This window comes from Rana temporaria, chromosome 5 (assembly GCF_905171775.1).
Source record: "Rana temporaria chromosome 5, aRanTem1.1, whole genome shotgun sequence".
Classification (NCBI taxonomy): domain Eukaryota; kingdom Metazoa; phylum Chordata; class Amphibia; order Anura; family Ranidae; genus Rana; species Rana temporaria.
This window is the reverse complement of record NC_053493.1, coordinates 139,137,598-139,158,531: the sequence shown is the minus strand read 5'-3', so window position 1 is coordinate 139,158,531 and position 20,934 is coordinate 139,137,598. Positions and strand designations below refer to the sequence as shown.

The 20,934-nt window shown below is 43.9% G+C and overlaps 1 protein-coding gene across 1 annotated transcript in view; it reads right to left on the bottom strand.

Annotated features, from left to right (window-relative positions):
* The window catches only part of LANCL2 (LanC like 2), a 76,568-nt gene that overhangs the window by 29,490 nt on the left and 26,144 nt on the right, over positions 1-20,934 (bottom strand). Inside the window, exons 2-4 of the mRNA XM_040353168.1 lie at positions 15,808-15,925; positions 14,585-14,792; positions 5,853-6,000 (exon numbers count right to left, since the gene is read on the bottom strand). Coding sequence (XP_040209102.1) covers positions 5,853-6,000; positions 14,585-14,792; positions 15,808-15,925 — 474 coding nt within the window. The remainder of the gene's footprint in view (positions 1-5,852; positions 6,001-14,584; positions 14,793-15,807; positions 15,926-20,934) is intronic.

Genomic DNA, 20,934 nt, shown 5'->3' with positions numbered 1-20,934 from the left:
GTCACAACCATAAAAAAAAAAAAAAAGTGACCATGCAGGCCTGCTCTGCGAATGGGAAAACTACAAGGTCGCAAAGTTCTCAAGTAAATACTCAGGGTGCCGTTGATCACTCTAAGTCAGGAGTCTCAAACTGGTGGCCCTGCAGCTGTTGCAAAACTACAAGTCCCATGAGGTATTGCAAGGCTGACAGTTACAAGCATGATTCCCACAGGCAGAGGCATGATGGCACTTGTAGTTTCGCAACAGCTGGAGGGCCGCTAGTTTGAGACCCCTGCTCTAAGTAGTTCACTGAGCTTCCTGTCAGAATACAACTGCCTGCCCGTATCGGAGGTATCAGTAGACAGCTACAAAAACAGTCTGCAAGACCATGGCGTTACACCCATGATCTGCTGATCGTAGGTGCAATGCTTTACAGGTCCCTGACCCTAAGAAAAAAAAAATGCATATTTTTGTACCTGCAAAAAAAGTGCATTCATTGTTTATTTTTTGCAAAAGTTAATCCTTTAAACCACCAATGCCATTCCAAAACACTTGATCACTTCCTGGAATGTTCGCCATAAGTCTGTTGTAACAACAGAGATAAAGTTTCACTCACACTTTTGCCAATTTTTATGCTAAACTTGATGTTAATTCGCTGCTCTAGATTCCAGTCACTAATTTTCAGCCAACAGCACAAAACGTTATTTCTTCTACTTTTCCGTAAAGACTGAGTGAACTGGTCTGTGACCCAGGCAAGTACAAGTTAGAAGATGTCAAAACACACCATCATAGTGCTTCACTGCAGCCATTCCTGGAATTAAATTGTCACGCTTTTGATTGAGATAGAGATAAAGCTAATATAATATAATAGATAGATAGAGATATATATATATATATCTCTATCTATCTATCTATCTATCTATCTATCTATCTATCTATCTATCTATCTATCTATCTATCTATCTATCTATCTATCTATCTATCTATCTATCTGTTTGGCACACGGAAGGAGACATCAGTATAAAATAATCATCAATTTACTGCATGATTAAAGAAAAAAAAATACATTATAATCCTTCCTCCTCTCCCCACCCCACACAGAACCATGTGACATATGTCTCTTAAAACACTTGTTACCCAAAAAAAAAAAAAAGCTAATTGGAAGTGGGTTTCTCTACATCCAATTCGCCAGCAGAAAAACGTGACAGGCTTTCTATAGAGCCAGTTCACACATCTTCACAGCGGCTTCCATAGGAGCCCTGTGCATCTTTTGTTCCGTTTCAGGTCCAAAATCAGCCCAAAATTCAAGCTGAAATAAGACCCTGAAACAATCAATGGAGACACACCGGACTCCTGCTGTGAGCCGCTGTGTGTTCCAGTGTGAACCCGGCCTTAAAGCATGAATAACAGCACAGTGATTGTGCCGTGTCATTTGGACCCTTTTATCACCTAAAATACCTGGCTGATCCTGCCCTGTAAACGGACCATGGTAGATCAAGGCTGCTGAGCCCTGACACCGTCGTCAGTTTACATGCCTCCGCCATACGCAGCTCTCCTCTCAGCTCACCCCCCTCACTTCCTGCCTGTCGGCTCCATCCACTCTCCAGTCCCCCCTTTCTGCTGCCATCATAACTACAGTATAACCATAAAATCCCCTCTGTAAAATAACTGTTTCCCAATGTCTGTGCTATATAAAAAAAAGAGGCAGATTCCTACCTTATACCAGAGTGTCTCCTGGCACACACCTGACTCTTCAGCACTCTCTGCAGTTCACTTGGTAATATTGCAATTAACACACTTCCTGTCCTAGGTTGACAACATTTACTCAGTGTAATATATCTATGAGGGAGTAGTGTCGTCTCCCTAGGACAGGAAGTTTGTTAGGACTACAGAACCACCCATCCATCCTCTCTTTTGTTGCATACGGATGCATTTATATTAGCAGAAAATGTTTTTTTTTCGCCTAAAAACTGTGAAGTTGCAATGAATAAAGAAGTTTGTCTTTGTGTGTTTGGATATGCTTTTAAGTGAATATAAAAAGATAAAAAAAAAAAAAATCATTTCGGGAAAAAAAAGCTCTTTTTGACCATATTTTACATTTCCAGGAAATACTTAGGAAGAAACAATGGGGCCTTAAAGTGGAGGTTCACCCGGAAATAAATTTTTTTAACCTTAGATTCCTGCTCATTTTGTCTAGGGGAATCGGCTAGTTGTTTTAAAATCAAAGCTGTACTTACCGTTGTAGAGAGCGATCTTCTCCGCCGCTTTCGGGTATGGGCTGCGGGACTGGGCGTTCCTATTTTGATTGACAGTCTTCCGACAGGCTTCCGACGGTCGCATCCATCGCGTCACGATTTTCCGAAAGTAGCCGAACGTCGGTGCGCAGGCGCAGTATAGAGCCGCACCGACGTTCGGCTTCTTTCGGCTACTCGTGACGCGATGGATGCGACCGTAGGAAGCCTGTCGGAAGACTGTCAATCAAAATAGGAACGCCCAGTCCCGAAGACCATACCCGGAAGCGGCGGAGAAGATCGCTCTCTACAACGGTAAGTACAGCTTTGATTTTAAAACAACTAGCCGATTCCCCTAGACAAAATGAGCATAAATCTAAGGGTAAACATTTTTTTATGGGTGAACTCCCGCTTTAACAGACAATTTCTATATGACAATATGAAGTGCAGCACCAGCTTACAAAACAAATATCTCTGGTAATCAGATGATTATATCACTGCAACAGAAATGCAATTACTTTTCATTCTGTTATGACCTATATACATCTCACATGGCCTGAAAAAAAACCAATTTGCCATCGACAGATAAAATAATGGCAAAGACGGAGCATAAGAAAACTATGACTGACATGACAAATAAATGACTGGATACTCTGGTACACTTCTGAATCTAGAAAGCACATTTAAAAGGCTAAGTTCACGTTTTTTTTTTTCTTCTAAATTCCAGCTCCCCTGTGTACCAATATAGCATTCATGTACTATTTTTGCAAAAATATCAAAGCTTTCCATAAAATCTACAGACACGTACCTTACTGTCCTCAATCCATAATTCCAACAGCATCTATTGCTTCTGGCTTGCATCCTTACAGACTGTAGGTTATAACACAGGAAGGAGTTGACCAGCTGATCTCATTAGCACACACCCTGCATCATCCACCCTCCCATTCCCAGCTGCTTGTTCTTTCAATGAAATGCAATCGATCAGTAATCACCGTTCTGCTCTGCTCTGTGCAATGGTATTGCACACAGCAGCCCCAATTCCCCCTCCTCTCAGGTCCTGTGCCGGTGGTCTTGGCTTCTCCTCGTCTCGTTGTGCCACCATACAAAGTCGCTACCAATGGTTGCACACCTGTAGGCTCAATGCCCGCACCTATTAACTCAGACAGTGTGTCTTATGCCGCGTACACACGATAGGTTAAACCGATGAGAATGGTCTGATGGACCGTTTTCATCGGTCAAAACCGATCGTGTGTGGGCGCCATCGGTTATTTAACCATCGGTTAAAAAAAAAGCAAACCGATAGGTCAAAACCGATCGTTAGTAGGCACAACCATCGGTTAAAAATCCACGCATGCTCAGAATCAAGTCGACGCATGCTTGGAAGCATTGAACTTCGTTTTTTTCAGCACGTCGTGTTTTACGTCACCGCGTTCTGACACAATCGGTTTTTTAACCAATGGTGTGTAGGCGCGACGGACCATCAGTCAGCTTCATTGGTTATCCGATTAAATCGGTCCGTTCTCATCGGATTGGACTGATCGTGTGTATGCGGCATTAACCCCTGCCACAGGATTCGATTGACTAGCAGGAACCAATGGCTTCTGCTGCCATCAATCTGCCCTGTGAGGAGAGAGTGAGCAGAAAGAGCCCCTGATCTCAAGAACAGCGCTGGATTGAGATCCGGGAAGTATAGGAGGGGGCTTGGGTCAGGAAGCTGCACACAGAATGTTTTTTCCCTTAATGCATAGAAAGCATTAAGGTAAAAAAACCTTCTACCTTTACAACCACTTTAAATACCCAAACTTACTTTCAGGAACCCCAACCTGTGCACATGGATTGCAGAGATTTTGACAAAAGTAGGTGTGTGTCATTATCTGCTTGTAAAGAATACAAAGGTAGAGGCTGCAGGCAGGGGCAGACTGACCATTGAGGCCCGAGGGCCCCATGCCTCTAGGGGGCCCCATCAGGGTTGCCAGGCTAAAAAAAACAAGGACAGTATGTAAAAATCTGTGTTTTTTTTTACATCTGTCCCTGATATGTCCGAAACCGACATGCTTTTGATGTGAAAATCCTGAGATTTTAGCTGCCCCGCCTCTGCACTGCCTCCTGGCGTGGTGGCCATCTGTAAGCCCGGGGGCCCCATAATATTCTATTGCCCGGGGGCCCCATGAGTTGTCAGTTCGCCCCTGGCTGCAGGCCAAGAAATTGCAGACATAGACATTCAAGCAGTGGACCCAATGATTGGGCATGCAAAAGGTCAATGTTATCGACATACCCCATTGCTCATTTAGATTATCTTTGAGTTGCCCCCTAATAATTTAACTGAAACTCTAGCAAAACAGCTGAATACAGAGATAAAGTACAAATATGAAGGTATTTTACCTAAAAAAAACACCCTAAAATTGCATGCCGTGCCCTCTCGCTTGTCGAGGCTTTATCAGTCTTCCTCAACCCTATGTTTTCGTGGGTGCCATTTGTTTGGCACTATGTATCATGTATGGTGGAAATGTCTGAAGTTACGGTGTTTTTGGAACAAGGTTTTTGCTACGCCATGGAAGGTTTCGGAAAACCCGATTCCCCAAAAGCCTCGTATTGCTCTATTAAATGGGGCGGTTGAGCACCTCCCCTGCTCTAAGCAGCGATTGATCTTTTTTATGCTTTTAGCTGCAAAAAAACATACTATAGCCGGGTCCTGGAAAAATACCTCAGTGTGTATCTCACTCTATAGGCGAAAGGTGTCTTGGATAATGCTCAATGAACAAATTGCCATCAGAATTAATGATACTATTAAAGGGGTTGTAAAGGTACAATTGTTTTTCCTAAATAGCTTCCTTTACCTTAGTGCAGTCCTCCTTCACTTACCTCATCCTTCCATTTTGCTTTTAAATGTCCTTATTTCTTCTGAGAAATCCTCACTTCCTGTTCTTCTGTCTGTAACTCCACACAGTAATGCAAGGCTTTCTTCCTGGTGTGGAGTGTCGTGCTCGCCCCCTCCCCTGGAATACAGGAGAGTCAGGACGCCCACTAACACAGCTCTTTTCTCTATCTGCAACGTAGAGAGCGTCCTGACTCTCCTGTAGTCCAAGGGAGGGGGCGAGCACTATACTCCACACCAGGGAGAAAGCCTTGCATTACTGTGTGTAGTTACAGGCAGAAGAACAGGAAGTGAGATTTCTCAGAAGAAATAAGGACATTTAAAAGCAAAAAGGAAGAATGAGGTAAGTGAAGGAGGACTGCACTAAAGGTAAAGGAAGCTATTTAGGGGGGGGGGGGGGGGGAAATTACCTTTACAACCCCTTTAAGTGGTTAAAGAACTGCTGAAGAATGTCTGTATACAGGAGCACCCTACATATCATGCATGCCAAAGCAAAATTGATGGGCTCCAGATCAGATTATTAAAATGTCATTGCACTCAATTACATGAGATTGACGCTCCCACAAGTCTGGATTTTTTGGGGTGCAAAATAATCTTGCTAGGCAGACATTTCCATGCTCCGTCTTGATTTCTGGTGCGCAGGGGAATATTTATCATTAGATCAATTTAACCAGTCTGAATACATACATAGACCAACATCCTGCAGTTCTATTTAAAGTGTTTAAATATTAAATTATTAAAAGAGAGAGAAAAAAAAAAACACTAACCTCTTTAATAGTAGCCTGAGGTACGGTATCGGGACCAATCTCAGAGTTTACGTAAAGCAATGCATACAGGTAGCCAGCTCTACCATACAATAACTCATCTGGAAGTTCAGGGTCTGTGCTCACCACTCCTCGGTGTAACTGCAGCAATCTGAGGAGGAAAAAAAAAAAAAGGGTAAAGACACAGGTATGTTTTTTTTTTTTAACCACTTAAAGGGTCACTAAAGGAATTTTTTTTTTTAGCTAAATAGCTTCCTTTACCTTACTGCAGTCCTGGTTTCATGTCCTCATTGTTCGTTTTTGCTTTTAATGTTGCTGTAAATCCTCTCTGTTCTGGACACTTCCTGGTTGCCTGTTTCCTGATAACCACAGTGCTGGGAGATTTCTCACGGTGGTCACTAATGTGATTATTGTGTGTAAAACGAAACTGGATTGGTGCTGAGGAGTTTTAGACAAAGTATCACTGCTCTCTATTGGCTGACTGCCCTCTAGTGGCTCTCTGTACATCAGAGAACCAGGAAACAACAACAAAAACGAAACTACACTGCAGGCACATTATATGATTGTTTTTTTTATCTATTTTTAATCATTTTTAAAAGGAATCAGTTAACTATTATGTCTCTATGCCCTGTAAACAGTCATTTCAGCTAAAAAAAAAAATTCCTTTAGTGACCCTTTAAGCCCCGGACCATTTTGTTGTTAAATGACCGGGCCACTTTTTGCGATTCAGCACTGCGTCGCTTTAACTGACAAGTGCAACGTGGCTCCCAAACAAAATTGGCGTCCTTTTTTTCACACAAATAAAGCTTTCTTTTGGTGGTACTTGATCACCTCTGCGGTTTTTATTTTTTTGCGCTATAAACAAAAATAGAGCGATAATTTTGAAAAAATAATGCAATATTTTTTACTTTTTGTTATAATAAATATCCCCCAAAAATATATATAAATTTTTTTTTTTCCTCAGTTTAGGCCGATACGTATTCTCCTACCTATTATTGGTAAAAAAAAACGCAATAAGCGTTTATTGATCCGTTTGCGCAAAAGTTATAGCGTCTACAAAATAGGGGATAGTTTTATATAATTTTTATGAATATTTATTTTTACTAGTAATGGCGGCGATCTGCGATTTTTATCGTGACTGCGACATTATGGCAGACACATCGGACACTTTTGACACATTTGTGGGACTAATTGTCATTTTTACAGCGATCAGTGCAATAAAAATGCACTGATTACTGTGAAAATGACATTGGCAGTGAAGGGGTTAATTACTAGGGGGAGCTGAAGGGTTTAAGTGTTCCCTAAGGCGTGATTCTTACTGTAGGGGGGCGTGGCTTGCTGTGACATGTCACTGATCGTGTTCCTGATGACAGGGAACGCGATCAGTGACAGTGGGCCAGATTCACGTACAATTGCGCCGGGGACACGTAAGCCATTTAAGTTACACCGCCGTAAGTTTTCAGGTTTAGTGCTCGATCCACAAAGCACTTACCTGGAAACTTGCGGCTGTGTATCGTAAATGCGTCCAGCGCAAGGCGGGCCAAATAGAATGGGGCGAGTACCATTTAAATTAGGCGCGCTCCCGCGCCGGACGTACTGCGCATGCTCCCGTCGCAAATTTCCCGACGTGCTTTGCGCGAAATTACGACGCGCCAACGTTTTGTGAATCGCGACGTGAAAAAAAGAGTTACGCCGGGAAAAGTAAAAAATTTAAAAATAATTCAAAAGCGACGCGGGAAAGACAGGCATACTTTAACATGGTGGAGTACTTTTACACAATGTTAAAAGGTGCCCTATCTTTGCGACGGAAATCTAATACTCGCGACGACGTAACGTCGGGAAAAAGCTTTGTGGATCGCCGTAACTCCTAATTAGCATACCCGACGCTGGTTTACGACGCAAACTCCCCCCAGCGGCGGCCGCGGTACTGCATCCTAAGATCCGACAGTGTAAGTCCATTACACCTGTCGGATCTTATGGATATCTATGCGTAACTGATTCTATGAATCAGTCGCATAGATAGAAACAGGGATACGGCGGCGTATCAGGAGAAACACCGTCGTATCCCTTTTGTGAATCTGGCCCAGTGTCACTAGGCAGAATGGGGAGATGTTGTGTTTAAACTAACATCTCCCCGTTCTATGTCTTCGTGAAACGATCGCGGGTATGCCTGTGGCGATCGAGTACTAAAGTGGTAGTAAAGCCAAGTTTTGTAAACTTGCTGACAGGCAGGATATTTTTGATTCTGGAAGAATGGTAAAACATTCCCATATATGAATGGATACATTTGGGGTGCCTGTAGGTGGCTTTTAGGCACCACTATAAAAGTACGTGCCACATCCCAAAATTGACGTGGAAGGTGCTATAGAATTATAAATGGACGTTAGAGGCACGTATTTATAAAAAATAAACAATTTATTGGTTTACATTATAAAGATTTTTACATACAAAACATAGTAATTAATACATAGAACATTTTTTTTTAGGACTCCATGTGATACCCCTACAGTTATGCATGTATATATAGTACACACAAGTTCTGTTCAACATGTTTCACAACTATCAAGGTCGTTTCTTCAGGAGCTTGAAATGTTTGTACCACAAATGTCAAAGCTGCAGTACTACTCCTCAAAGCCCCCGCGAGAGACACCCCCAACTAATGTTGGTCATAACCAACTAATGTGCCAGAATGTGGAGATGGACAAGGTAGAAAATATATAAGATAGTCACTAATTGCACTGGATTGAGTCACTCCTTTTTTCTTCTTCAAGGGGGGGGGGGGGGCGCGAGATAGTGGGGTCATTGCTGATTCTCGGGGGGGGGGGGGTCGACAGCTGTCTCCCTCGAGGCGCCTCGAGAGAGAGACAGCAGTCCCTTAGTTTTTGTCTCCCCTCAGTTAACTCGGAAGCACTGAACATCGATAGTCAGTGGTATCTGCCATTTTTTGCAGGACCTATCATCAGTATTACCAGCACTGTATTGTATAGAAGACAAACGTTGGTACTACTACATTTCAGGCTCCTGAAGAAGCGACATTGATGGTCACGAAACATGTTAAGCAGAACTTGTGTGTACAAATAGGAGGACAAGTGATATCCCCAACTGGAAAGAGAAAGAAATTATATATATATATATATATATATAATTTTTTTTTTTTTTTTACACACACACACACACACACAATAATGTATGGGTATACATACATAACTGGTACTTTATCCTATAGGGGTATCACATGGAGTCCTTAGATTTTTTAAGATGTTCTTCTATGCATTTCATCACTATGTGAAAATCTTTTTAATGTAAGCCATTAAATTGTTTCATTTTTATATATACAAACCTAACCATAGACACACTCCTAAACCTTGTGGACAGCCTTCCTAGAAGAGTTGAAGCTGTTATGGCTGCAAAGGGTGGGCCAACTCAATATTGGACCCTACGGACTAAGATGCCTTTTAAAGTTCATGTGCGTGTAAAAGGCAGGTGTCCCAATATTTTTGGTAATATAATGTGCGCATCTTATATACACACACGTATAAATGACTTCAAAAAGAACCAGGTTATATATATTTGCAAAAAAAGGAAAATTTTGCATTTGTGTAAGTAACAAATCCACCTAAGAAAATAAATACTTGCATGCCTACAGATTTACTTCAAGCAAAGTCGTTGTAATGTGAATAAATCCCCTATCTAATTCTTTTGATGACTTAATTACTTAAACTGCATTGTTCAGCACAAAGTGCCCGCTCCAGCCAACACACACTTACCATGCCAGCTTCTGAAATCCCCACTCCCAATGGGACGTTGTCTGCTTTTTAAGTAAAATCATTCTTCACCTTACATTTCCATTAGCAGAAGCAGAACTGGTTAGAGGCAACATAATATATTCATGTTGCATCCTGCCAGATGACTTGTCCTAATGTAACTAACCTTGCAATAGGCTACAAATAGGACCTGCATCAATTTAACCACACTCTCATTAATATGCAGCACTGGGGAAATGAATGCATTTAGTCACATAATTAGCACAGTCAACAAAGAACACGTTAAAATCAATCCAAATTAAGCAATAATAAATGACAAAACAACATTATTATGGATGCGGAGGTATGGTGTGTGTAGCTTCAGTCTCTGAATTAAAAATTGTTAATATTCACTCACATTCTAAAGTAAATCATATTCTAAACATTATTGGAGTCCGTGTCAAAAAGCATGTACACTGCAGACATAGAATAATGGATCCAAAAGTACAAGATTTGGATTACACAATCACTAGCTTATTAATACATATTTATACACCTTTAATTTGAGCCAACAAAACAGCTTGGGGAGCCATCTTTGAGTCGGCACATTTTCAGTGAATTTAATTCTATCATTTGGTGTTATGACAAATTTGATTACAAAAATAGGATTTTTTGTACTCACCGTAAAATCCTTTTCTCTGACGTCCATGGACTGACACAGCTCCTAAAATCTTGACAAGTGGGTTATATTCCGTCTATTAGGAGAGGACTAGGCAGACATGCTTGTTATCTTAAAACATATAACTTTAACCGAGTTGAACAGCCCCACCCAGGGGGCGGTCGCTCCGGTCATATCCCCTCACCCTGCAGCATGCAGCTCAGTTCGTCAAAAAGCAGTACAAACTTAAAAATGAGGGGTGGGTGCTGTGTCCGTCCATGGACAACAGAGAAAAGGATTTTACAGTGAGTATAAAAAAATCCTATTTTCTCTTTTTGTCCATGGAGGGACACAGTTCCTTAAATCTTGACAAGTGGGATGTCCCCAAGCAGTGTCAGAAAAAACGAGGGGTGGGAACAGCATCAAAAAACTAACTTCACCCTAAACAAGCAGAGCTCCTCAACGGAGGAGATGCAAACTCAAACTGCCGCCTGCAAAACCTTGCGACCAAAGGAAGCATCCGAAGATGCATTCACATCAACCTTGTAAAATTTGGAAAAGGTGTGGACGGACGACCAAGTCGCCACTTTACACACCTGTGAAACAGACATTTGATGTCGGAAAGCCCAGGAAGCACCAATTGCGCTGGTCGAATGCGCCATGACAGGGAAGGGCATAAGCCTGGATGATGGTCTGCCTGAGCCACCGAGAAATGGTGGTCGGCGAGACCGCCAGGCCCTTCTACGGACCAGACACCGCCGCAAACAGCGAGTCCGACAGGTACACCCGCAGAGCACGTACCACGACCAAGGTACGTAACGCAGCCTCTTTGAGATGTGACGGTCGAGGACACGAGGACTGAAGTACAATGTCCTCATTCAGGTGAAAAGCTGAGACTACCTTCGGAAGAAAGGAAGGCTACGGGCGTAGCACCGCTTTATCCTTGTGGAGAACCAAGTATGCCAACTTGCAAGACAAGGCCGCCAACTCAGAAACACGTCTGGCAGATGTAATGGCCACTAGAAAAGCCACCTTCTGAGTAAGCGTCAAGAGAGGAATCTCTCTGATGTTCTCAAAAGGAGGTTCCTGAAGAACCGAGAGCACCAGATTCAAATCCCATGGAGGAAGCAGTGATCTAATCAGGGGAAGCACATGTCAAACCCCCTGCATAAACGTACCCACCAGTGAGTGGGCCGCCAGGGGTCGTTGAAAGACAACAGCCAAGGCTGAAATCTGTCCCTTAATGGTTCTTAAGGCAAGTTTCTGATCTACTCCACGCTGTAAAAACAGCAGGACCCTGGAAACCAAATACGTCCTTGGACGCCACTCCATCTCTTCACACAGAGATGTAGGCCTTCTAAGTGCGATGGTAGATCTTCCACGAAGATGACTTCCGTGCCCTCAGCATGGTGGAAATTACTGAATCCGACGGTCCCTTAGTACCTGGCTTTCAATAGACATGCCGTTAAAGCCATCGACTGTAAAGCAGGATGAAGTATGGGACCCTGAGACAGAAGGTCCTCCCACATTGGCAGCCGCCAGGGTGCATTCGCCTCCAGGCGCATGAGGTCGATGCCTGGGCCAATCTGGAGCGATGAGAATCACCGGGATCCCCTCTGTGTCCACTCTGCGGAGCAGACGAGAAAGCAACTTCAGTTGGGGGAAAGGCATAAATTAGTTGATACTGACCCCACTGGGCCCCCAACGTGTCTGCCCAGGGATCTCTGGGCCTGGCCACGAACCTCGACACCTTGCGATTGAGTCGAGAAGCCAGGAGATCCATGTCCGGTGTGCCCCACATCCGGCAAAGGAGTTGAAACACCTGTGGATGTAACGACCATTCACCTTGGTCCAGCATCTGGCGACACAGGTAGTCCACCTGCCAGTTTTCTATGCCCAGAATGTAAACGGCTGACAGAGCCCGCACGCTCCTTTCCACCCACCGCAGGATGTGAGCAACCTCCGATGCCGCAGCCGAGCTCCTTGTTCTCCCCTGATGGTTGACAAAAGCCACCGCCATGGCGTTGTCCGACTGGATCCTGATTGGACGTCCTTGTAGCCTCTACGACCACGAGGAGAGGCACAGCCTGGTCACCCGAAGTTCTAGCACATTGATCGGCAGGCGGGATTCGTCCAGCGACCCTGGGCTGACTGGACTCCCCAGACTCCCCCCCCCCCCCAACCTGTGAGGCTGGCGTCCGTCGTGATCACAGTCCAATGGAAAGGAAGGAATGACTTCCCGGACTGAAGAGCCAGGATCTCAGCCACCAACTCAGGGAAGCCCTGACCAGGTGACTTACCTGAATCTGACAATCCAGAGACAATGGAGATCTGTTCCATTTGGACAGTATCTCCTTCTGCAATACTCGAGTGTGGAATTGGGCATACGGTACTGCCTCGAAGGAGGCCACCATGAGGCCCAGAACTTGCATGTAAAAAAACGAAGAGACAACCACTTATTGGATGCTAACAATTTCACCGCTGACTGGAGTGTCTGCAACTTCTCCAAAGGAAGGAAGACCTTCGCCTCTGAGGAGTCCAGGGTCAACCCTAGGTACTCCAGGCGCTGAGTAGGTACCACGACCGACTTCTGAATGTTCAGCACCCAACCAAATTCCCGGAGGGTCTGACTGGCTATAGACACGTTCTCCTCTAATTCTGAGACAGAAGCAGCTCTCAGAAGAAGATCGTCTAAGTAGCCCACGACAGCATTGCCTCGCTGTCTCAGCAAAGCCAGAATCGGGGGGGAAGGACCTTGGTGAACACTCTTGGTGCCGACGCTGTGCAACCCAAAGGAGACAGACCCCTCTGTGGAAGTCCCAGCTGCATCCTCCAGCTTGAGAGAGTCCCTCATAGCATCAATAAGTGCACTTACAAGTGCCCTGTCTTGCACTGACCGGGACAAGGGATACTCCTCACTAGGGAGGTCCTGGTCCGCATCCTCTGACATACCAGAACCAGGGTCCTGAGCCGCAGCCGGGCCCGAATCAGAGTCAGAACATTCCCCAGAAGATGACGGGGGCGCTTTTTACCCCCCTTACGCCCGCACGCCTCTTACACCCTGGCAACAAATGATTCCAGGACTGCCGACAGCGTATCCATGGGAACCCCAGGTGCAGGGGCACCGTTTGCTGCCTGTGGCAATTTAGGGGAAGAAAGGCCAGATACTGACTCCATAATCACCCACTGACAGCCCTCAGGGACTAAGTGAAAAACACTCACGAAGTCTGCCCTCCTTGCTGCACCGCCCGGGGGGGGGTTACCCAGGAGACTCACCACCCAGAGGGAGACCGCTCAAAAAATGGCGCCTGAGCCCCGCGATGTGGACGAGAAGGCCGTGCAGAGACTTCCCAGGAGACAGACCCCCCCCCACAGAAAGCGGACCCCGGCCACCTACAGGTACCTCCCGGTCGCAGTGGGCCCTAGGACAGGAGGAGAAAGGGCGACAAAGAGCAGGGAAAGGGAGGACAGGAGAACCCCTTAATCCCGGGAATGCCCAGCTGTTCCATCCTGCCGAGGCAGGAGAAACCGTACTTCCCCATTCTTGCGTGGACTTGCTGGCGCGTCCCTGACAGACCCACAACCGAGTGGTACGGAGCAGCTGTCGGCCCGGTCCACTGTGAGTGAGACAACAGCAGCCCAGTCATATGTGGACCCCGGAGCATATGCTCACCGGCCACCCCTGAAGCCATGGGGTATGTCGTGGCCGACCCAGCGCGTAGCTAAGGTCTGCTCAAGCTCGAAGGCCGGACTGGGGGGACTATAAGGATGTACAATATCCAGCCTGTCACCCAGTCGGCAGTTGATAGAAGAATCACAAAAAATAAAATAAATAAAAAATGTCTTCAGGACTCTGGGCTCAAGGGAGCCAGGTCCACCTCCTCTGCTAGGCAGAAAAAAACTGAGCTGCAGGGTGAGGGGTTATGACCGGAGGGACCGCCCCCTGGGCGGGTCTGTTCAGCTCTGTTAAAGTTACATGTTTTAAAGATAACTAACATGTCTGCCTAGTCCTCTCCTAATAGACGGAACATAATTCACTTGTCAAGATTTAAGGAGCCGTGTCGGTCCATGGACGAAAAGAGAAAGGGATTTTTAGAACTTTATGTCTGGGTTTGCATTAGATAATTATCACCCTAATTTTTCAGGGTAACTCAAGAGCACCCATATTGCTTCTACCTGCACTCCAAACCCACACATGAAAATGGAAAGGTCCCCTAATTTGGTTTATAGCCATCTTAGTAGAGTACTGATGTATGCAGGGGGGGGAGACCTACTGTACTACAAAAATAAAGCAGGAGCAAGATAAAGATTTTTAAATATTAAATTGATGTGACCTTGCAATGCAGTCCTTGGATTCCGTGTGGTTTTGCAGCTTGTGGTGGACTACAGCTCCGACAGCAAGAGGTCCAGCATCCCCACAAAGGAAAGTGACTCTTCTCCCATTCAAGTTCCTCAAGACTCTTTTCACATAATCAAGAGAACGTTGCAAATAGGTTTGATCTGGAGTGACACGGTACAGTTGCAGGTACAACAAGGCTACGCCTACAAAAAAAAAAACATTTTGCAAAAACAATTATAATGTAATTTTATATATATATATATATATATATATATATATATATATATATATATAAATATAAAATCAATATTTAGGACAATACTAACCTACAAAAACCACCTGGAGTACATCTTATGCCTCGTAAACACGACCGGGTTTTCCAACGGGAAAACTGCGAGGAGAGCTGTGTGTATGCTCCCTTGCATTTTTTCCGACGGGAAAACTACCAAACCCGCCGGCAAAAAAAAAAAAAAAAAGAAGAAGGACAAGCTCTCTTTTTTCCGTCGGGATTCCTAACCGACTTTTTCCTGTCGGAAATCCCAAGTGTGTGTACGGGGCATAAACCAGCACTAACCTGGAGAACCAACCTAGCATATATTGGAGGACAGGGATACCCTAGAGAACACATGTAAAGTTGTTTTTAAGACGGTAATAACCTTGAGAACCCATTTTGAATTTTTCCAAGACAGTGCAAACCTAGAGAACTCACCTGAAGTATACCTAAAACATTGCCAACCTAGAGAATTCACCTGCACTATATCCAAGACATTGCCAACCTACAAAACCCACCTGGAGTATACAGTATCCAAGACATTGCTAACCTAAAGAACTCACCTGCATTATATTCAGAACATTGCTAACCTAGAAAACCCAGCTGGAGTATACAGTATCCAGGACAAAGCTAACCTAAAACCTCACCTGCGGTATATCCAGAACAGTACTAATCTAGAGAACTCACCTGGACTATATACAATACATTGCTAACCTCATGTGAAGCACTTATAGGCGCGTTAGTAATAATTTAGGGAATCCACTTGGAGGATATCCAAGAAAGTAATAAACATGGAGAACCCACCTAGAGTATATTCAAGACGGGACTAACCTAGAAAACCCACCTAGGGTATATTTAGGACAGGACACCTGAAGTATATCCAAAACAATACTACTAGAGTATCTGCCCAGAGTATATTCCAAACAGTAATACTGTAAAGAACCCACCCGTGTATCCTGTGTAGGCAGAAACATCATGGGGGTCTGCAGTCTTTAGTCCTTCTTCCATTTGCTGAAGTAAGTCACTGATTTTCATTTGGATGCGTTCTGCAAAACGTCCTGTGATCTGTGTGAGTAGAATACAAAAACTTTTATCTACGCAAATAATTCCAGAATGTGGCTAAAGAAGTGAAACAAGCCCCACATTTGATGATAGATATAGTATATGATTGATGTTCACTATATATTAGGAACAACAATAGTATAAAAACCAATGTATTATGAAGTACATGAAAATGTTGCAATAAATACACTCCCTACTACATAGATTGTAAAGCAAATCATGAGCAAAAAATAAGATAAAAAAAAAAAGCTGCAATAGTCATCTTCAACCCAGAGCTGTGACCTGCAGGACTTCTTTTCCACCAAAAGATGTACTCATTCCGATTCTCATTCTGATGGCTAACATTATTCCACCCACTCTCCCTTGCGGCTTCACAGCTATTTGCCTACTGTGCATGCGCAAAGCGCGTTGCGCTTTCTGAATGGCCCAGTGGCAGGAGAAGGTACCTGTCAAAAAAACAGGTACCCCCTCTTCCCCTCAAGGTGCCAAAATGTTGCACTGGGGGGGGGGGGGGCTTGGTCAGATAAGTGGAGCTTCCACTTTTGGGGGTGGAACTATGCTTTACGCCTAAAGGTTACTGTAGGTTGAGGGGTTGGGTTAATTAGAATTAGCTTCGGGGGTATGGTTAAAGTTTAAAGGGGAGTTCCACCCACATTTTCACTTTTTAAATATAAATACCCCTGTAATACACAAGCTTAATGTAGTCTAGTAAAGTTAGTCTGTAAACTAAGGTCCGTTTTGCTAGGTTGTTAGAGCATTTAGATAGTTTATAATCTAGAAATAGACCGTAGCCATCTTAAGTGTGGGCATCATGAAGCCAGACTGTATGACTTCCTGGATTTCAGCCTTGCAGATCTCGCACATGCTCAGTGCTGCACAAGCGATGTAATAGGTTTCCATAGCAACGGGAGTGTCAGAGGAAGTTGCCACCTCTTCTCTATGCAAATAGGCTATTTGCAAGGACTACTGGGATACATGATGCCTATCCCAGAAACCCTTGCGAATAGCCTTGTGACTTAATAGCCTAGGCTAATAAGGAGGAGAAAGTAATGAAGGACTACAAAATAAAAGGTATTTACAAGCAACAAAATAAATAAAAATTGGCCATTCTGAACACTATGAGATTAGGGCATGCAGCACAGACAAACATAAAAAAATGGGTGGAACTCCACTTTAACTAAATGCAAAACTTTTTGGTTAGCTTCATTTGAATTTGAGATCTTTAGTCATCTTGATAGATGGGGATCATGTATTTCTGGCATTGAGGTGAGCCAAGAACGTACACTGAGCTGCGCATACACACCTTAATGTACATGCAAAGTTCAACTGAAAGCAACATTTTTCTTTTAGACTGAAGAGAGATTAGAACACCCGTCAGGTTTATATTGCTTTTAGGCAGTTCATCTCATTATTTGTCCCGTTTACTTTTTTTCACCGGAAAGCAAAGCGAAAGAAAATCCTAAATTTTGGTTTGTTACCAGAACAGAAGATAAGTCTTCCAAATGGGCACACTACTTCTGGTAACCCCAGTAACAAGCAGAAATTTTGGAGGGATTTCCGCTCACTTCCTGTTGTGGGTATAAGACAGGTACTGACGTGAAATCTCCCAAATTGGACACCGATGGCAAGAAAAAAAAAAAAACCTGACTTGGGGTACAACAGTGTAGAGATGCACCGAAATTTTGGCAGCCAAAAATGGCATGTGTTTTATGGTGCACAAGCAGCAGGCATGACCACAGTCTGGAGAGGATTGTCAGGAAAAGGCCATTCAAAAGGGTTGGGGACCTTCACAAGGAGTGGACTGAGGCTGAAGTCAGTGCATCAAAAGTCACCACAGACAGACGGATCCTGGACATGCGCTTCAAATGTCGTATTCCTCTTGTAAAGCCACTCCTGAACAACAAACAATGTCAGAAGCGTCTTACCCGGGCTAAAGAAAAACACACCTGGTCTTTTGCTCAGTGGTCCGAAGTTCTATTTTCTAATGAGAGAAAATTTTGCATCCCATTCGGAAACCAAGGACCCAGAGTATGGAGGAAGAATGGAGAGGCCTGGCCTGAACCCCATAGAGTATCTATGGGGCATTGCCAAGAGAAAGATGAGAGACCTGAGACTGAACAATGCAGAAGAGCTGAAGGCCGCTATTGAAGCATCCTGGTCTTCTATAACACCTCAGGAGTGCTGATAAAAATAAAAGATAAAAATTTCATATGGGTAGTGTTGCATGATTGCGCAATTGTCATTCTAATGCCCTGTACACACGATCACTTTTTGTGATGAAATAAAATGACATTTTTAAAAATGTCGTCATTTAAAATGATCGTGTGTGGGCAAAATGTCATTTTTTTGTCTTCTGAAAAACGACCAAAAAAGAAAATAAAAAATTAGAACATGCTTCAATTTTTTATGTCATTTTTTAAAATGTAATTTTTTGTGTCGTAAAAAATGATCGTGTGTGGGCAAAAACGACGTTTTAAACCCGCACATGCCCAGAAGCAAGTTATGAGACGGAAGGTAAAACTACCATTCATAATGGAGTAAGCACATTCATCACGCTGTAACAGACAAAAAAGCAGGAATCGTCTTTTACTAAAAAGTAACCAGCTAAAAGCAGCCTCAAGGCGAATAGAACTTCCCCTTTAGAGTGCCGTCACTTTGTTCATCATTTTTCAAAAACGATGGTGTGTGGGCAACATCATTTTTAATGATGAAGTTGGAAAAATTTCATTTTTTTTCCCCATGATAAAAAATGTCATTTTTTTTCCATCACAAAAAGTGATCGTGTGTACAGTGCTTAAAGGAACACTAAAGGTTCGTTTTTTATTAGATCAATTGATTGCTGTAAGCAAGAACATTTAAATATCACGTACCTCGTTTTTCCTTTTGACCTCCAAAATACAGTAATCCAGGTTTGAAAATGCCATTTCCTGTCTCTCCTCTTCTTGCTTTCCACCAGCTTTTGAGCCGTTTTGCATGGTGGAAAGCAGAATGTGCTCACCCCCTCCCTATGACTACAGCCCTGCGTGAAGATGCTCTCTTATCCCTCACAGGCATGGAGGCTAAGCCTAATGGGAACTGTAGTTCCCACTAGGCCGTGATGTAGCAAGAATGAATGCGCACCGCAAACCAGGAAGTCAGTGAGAATAATGATTCAGGAGTGCTGGAGGTGAATAAAACGGCTCGATTTAAACAGGTATCAAACTAGTTATAATGCAAAACATTACTTTTTACTTTATCAGCTACTGTCAGACTTTAATTTAAGAGGAAAATATTTTTGTCTTTACAACCCCTTTAAGTGTGACAGCACTGAAAGGTGAAAATTAGCCCGGGCAGGAAGGGGGTGAAAGCGCCCAGTATTAAATTGGTTAAAGGACAAGTTCACTTTAAAAATACAAAAAAAAATGTGCATTTTATTTAAAGGTAAAAAAAAAATAGCATTTATTATTTTTTGTTGCAATAGCCTGGAAAGCATTGCACCAGCGATCAGGAGATTGACGATGCCATGCAGGTCTCCTGCACACACAGGCCCAGATTCTCAAAGACTTACGACGGCGTATCTCCAGATACGCCGTCGTATGTCCGAATGGGCGCCGTTGTATCTATGCGCCTGATTCATAGAATCAGTTACGCATAAATTCTGCCAAGATACGAGCGGCGTAAGTCTCCTACGCCGCCGTATGTTGGGTGCATATTTACGCTGGCTGCTAGGTGGCGCTTCCGTTGATTTCCGCGTCAAATATGTAAATGAGCAAGATACGCCGATGAACGTACGTACGCCCGTCGCAATTAGTTACGCCGTTTACGTAAGACATACCCCCTGCGTAAAGATAAAGCTGGTCTCTAGGTGGCGCAGCCCTTGCAAGGTTTGGACGTCGGATCAAGCGTATCTTTTTACGTCGTTTACGTAAGTCGTATGTGAATGGGGCTGTGCGTAGATTACGTTCACGTCAGAGGCATTGAGCCGGCGTATCTTTGGGCGTAAATACGACGTGATACTAAGCAAGCGCGCGCATGCGCCGTTCGTTCGGCCATGCATCTACATGGGGTCACGCTTAATTTAAATGCAACACGCCCACGACCTGAATACTTTGAAATACGCTCGCTTACGCCGGCCCATTTACGCTACGTCGCCGTAACTTAGGACGCAAGTGCTTTGTGAATACAGCACTTGCCTCTCTAAGTTGCGGTGGCGTAGCGTAAATAAGATACGCTACGCCCGCACATAGTTACGCCGCCCTACGTGAATCTAGGCCTGAGTGTATCGGCTTATCCTTTCCCCCTGTACTGGTAAGCCAATACTCTCTGAAAAGAAGACTCATTGAACCACCATGGCGCTCCACAGCCACAAAGAATTTTGGAGCTTGAAGTTCATTCAGACAGATGGAGCTGTTTATATGAATGATGCGGCCGTGTGGGTGGAGCCCCGTACGGCCACTCTGTTTTTCAAACATTGGCAGCTAGTACTGAGAACTTCTCCCCGTACTGCTGCCACAGGGAGGGGGGCAGCAGGCGGCAGCACTGAGAATTTTACAAAAAATAAATCGGGTAGAACATTTTTCCAAAGGTGAACTTATGCTTTAAAGTGCAAGTTCACCTTTTCAGAAAGAAATAAATAAAATAGTGAACACCCAAACACCCCCAATGCTCCCTGCTGTACTTTGAGTATCTCACAAAGTGAGTACACCCCTCATGTTTTTGTAAATATTTTATTATATCTTTTCAGGTGACAACACTAAAGAAATGACAATTTGCCTTTGTAGTGTACAGCTTGTATAACAGTGTAAATTAGCCGTCCCCTCAAAATAACTCAATACACAGCCATTCATTTCTAAACCGCTGGCAACAAAAGTATGTACACCCTTAAGTGAAAAATTTCCAATTTGGGCCCATATGTGAATATTTTGTGTGTTCACCATTATTTTCCAGCACTGCCTTAACCTTCTTGGGCATACACCAGAGCTTTACAGGTTGCCACTGGAGTTCTCTTCCACTCCTCCATGATGACATCACAG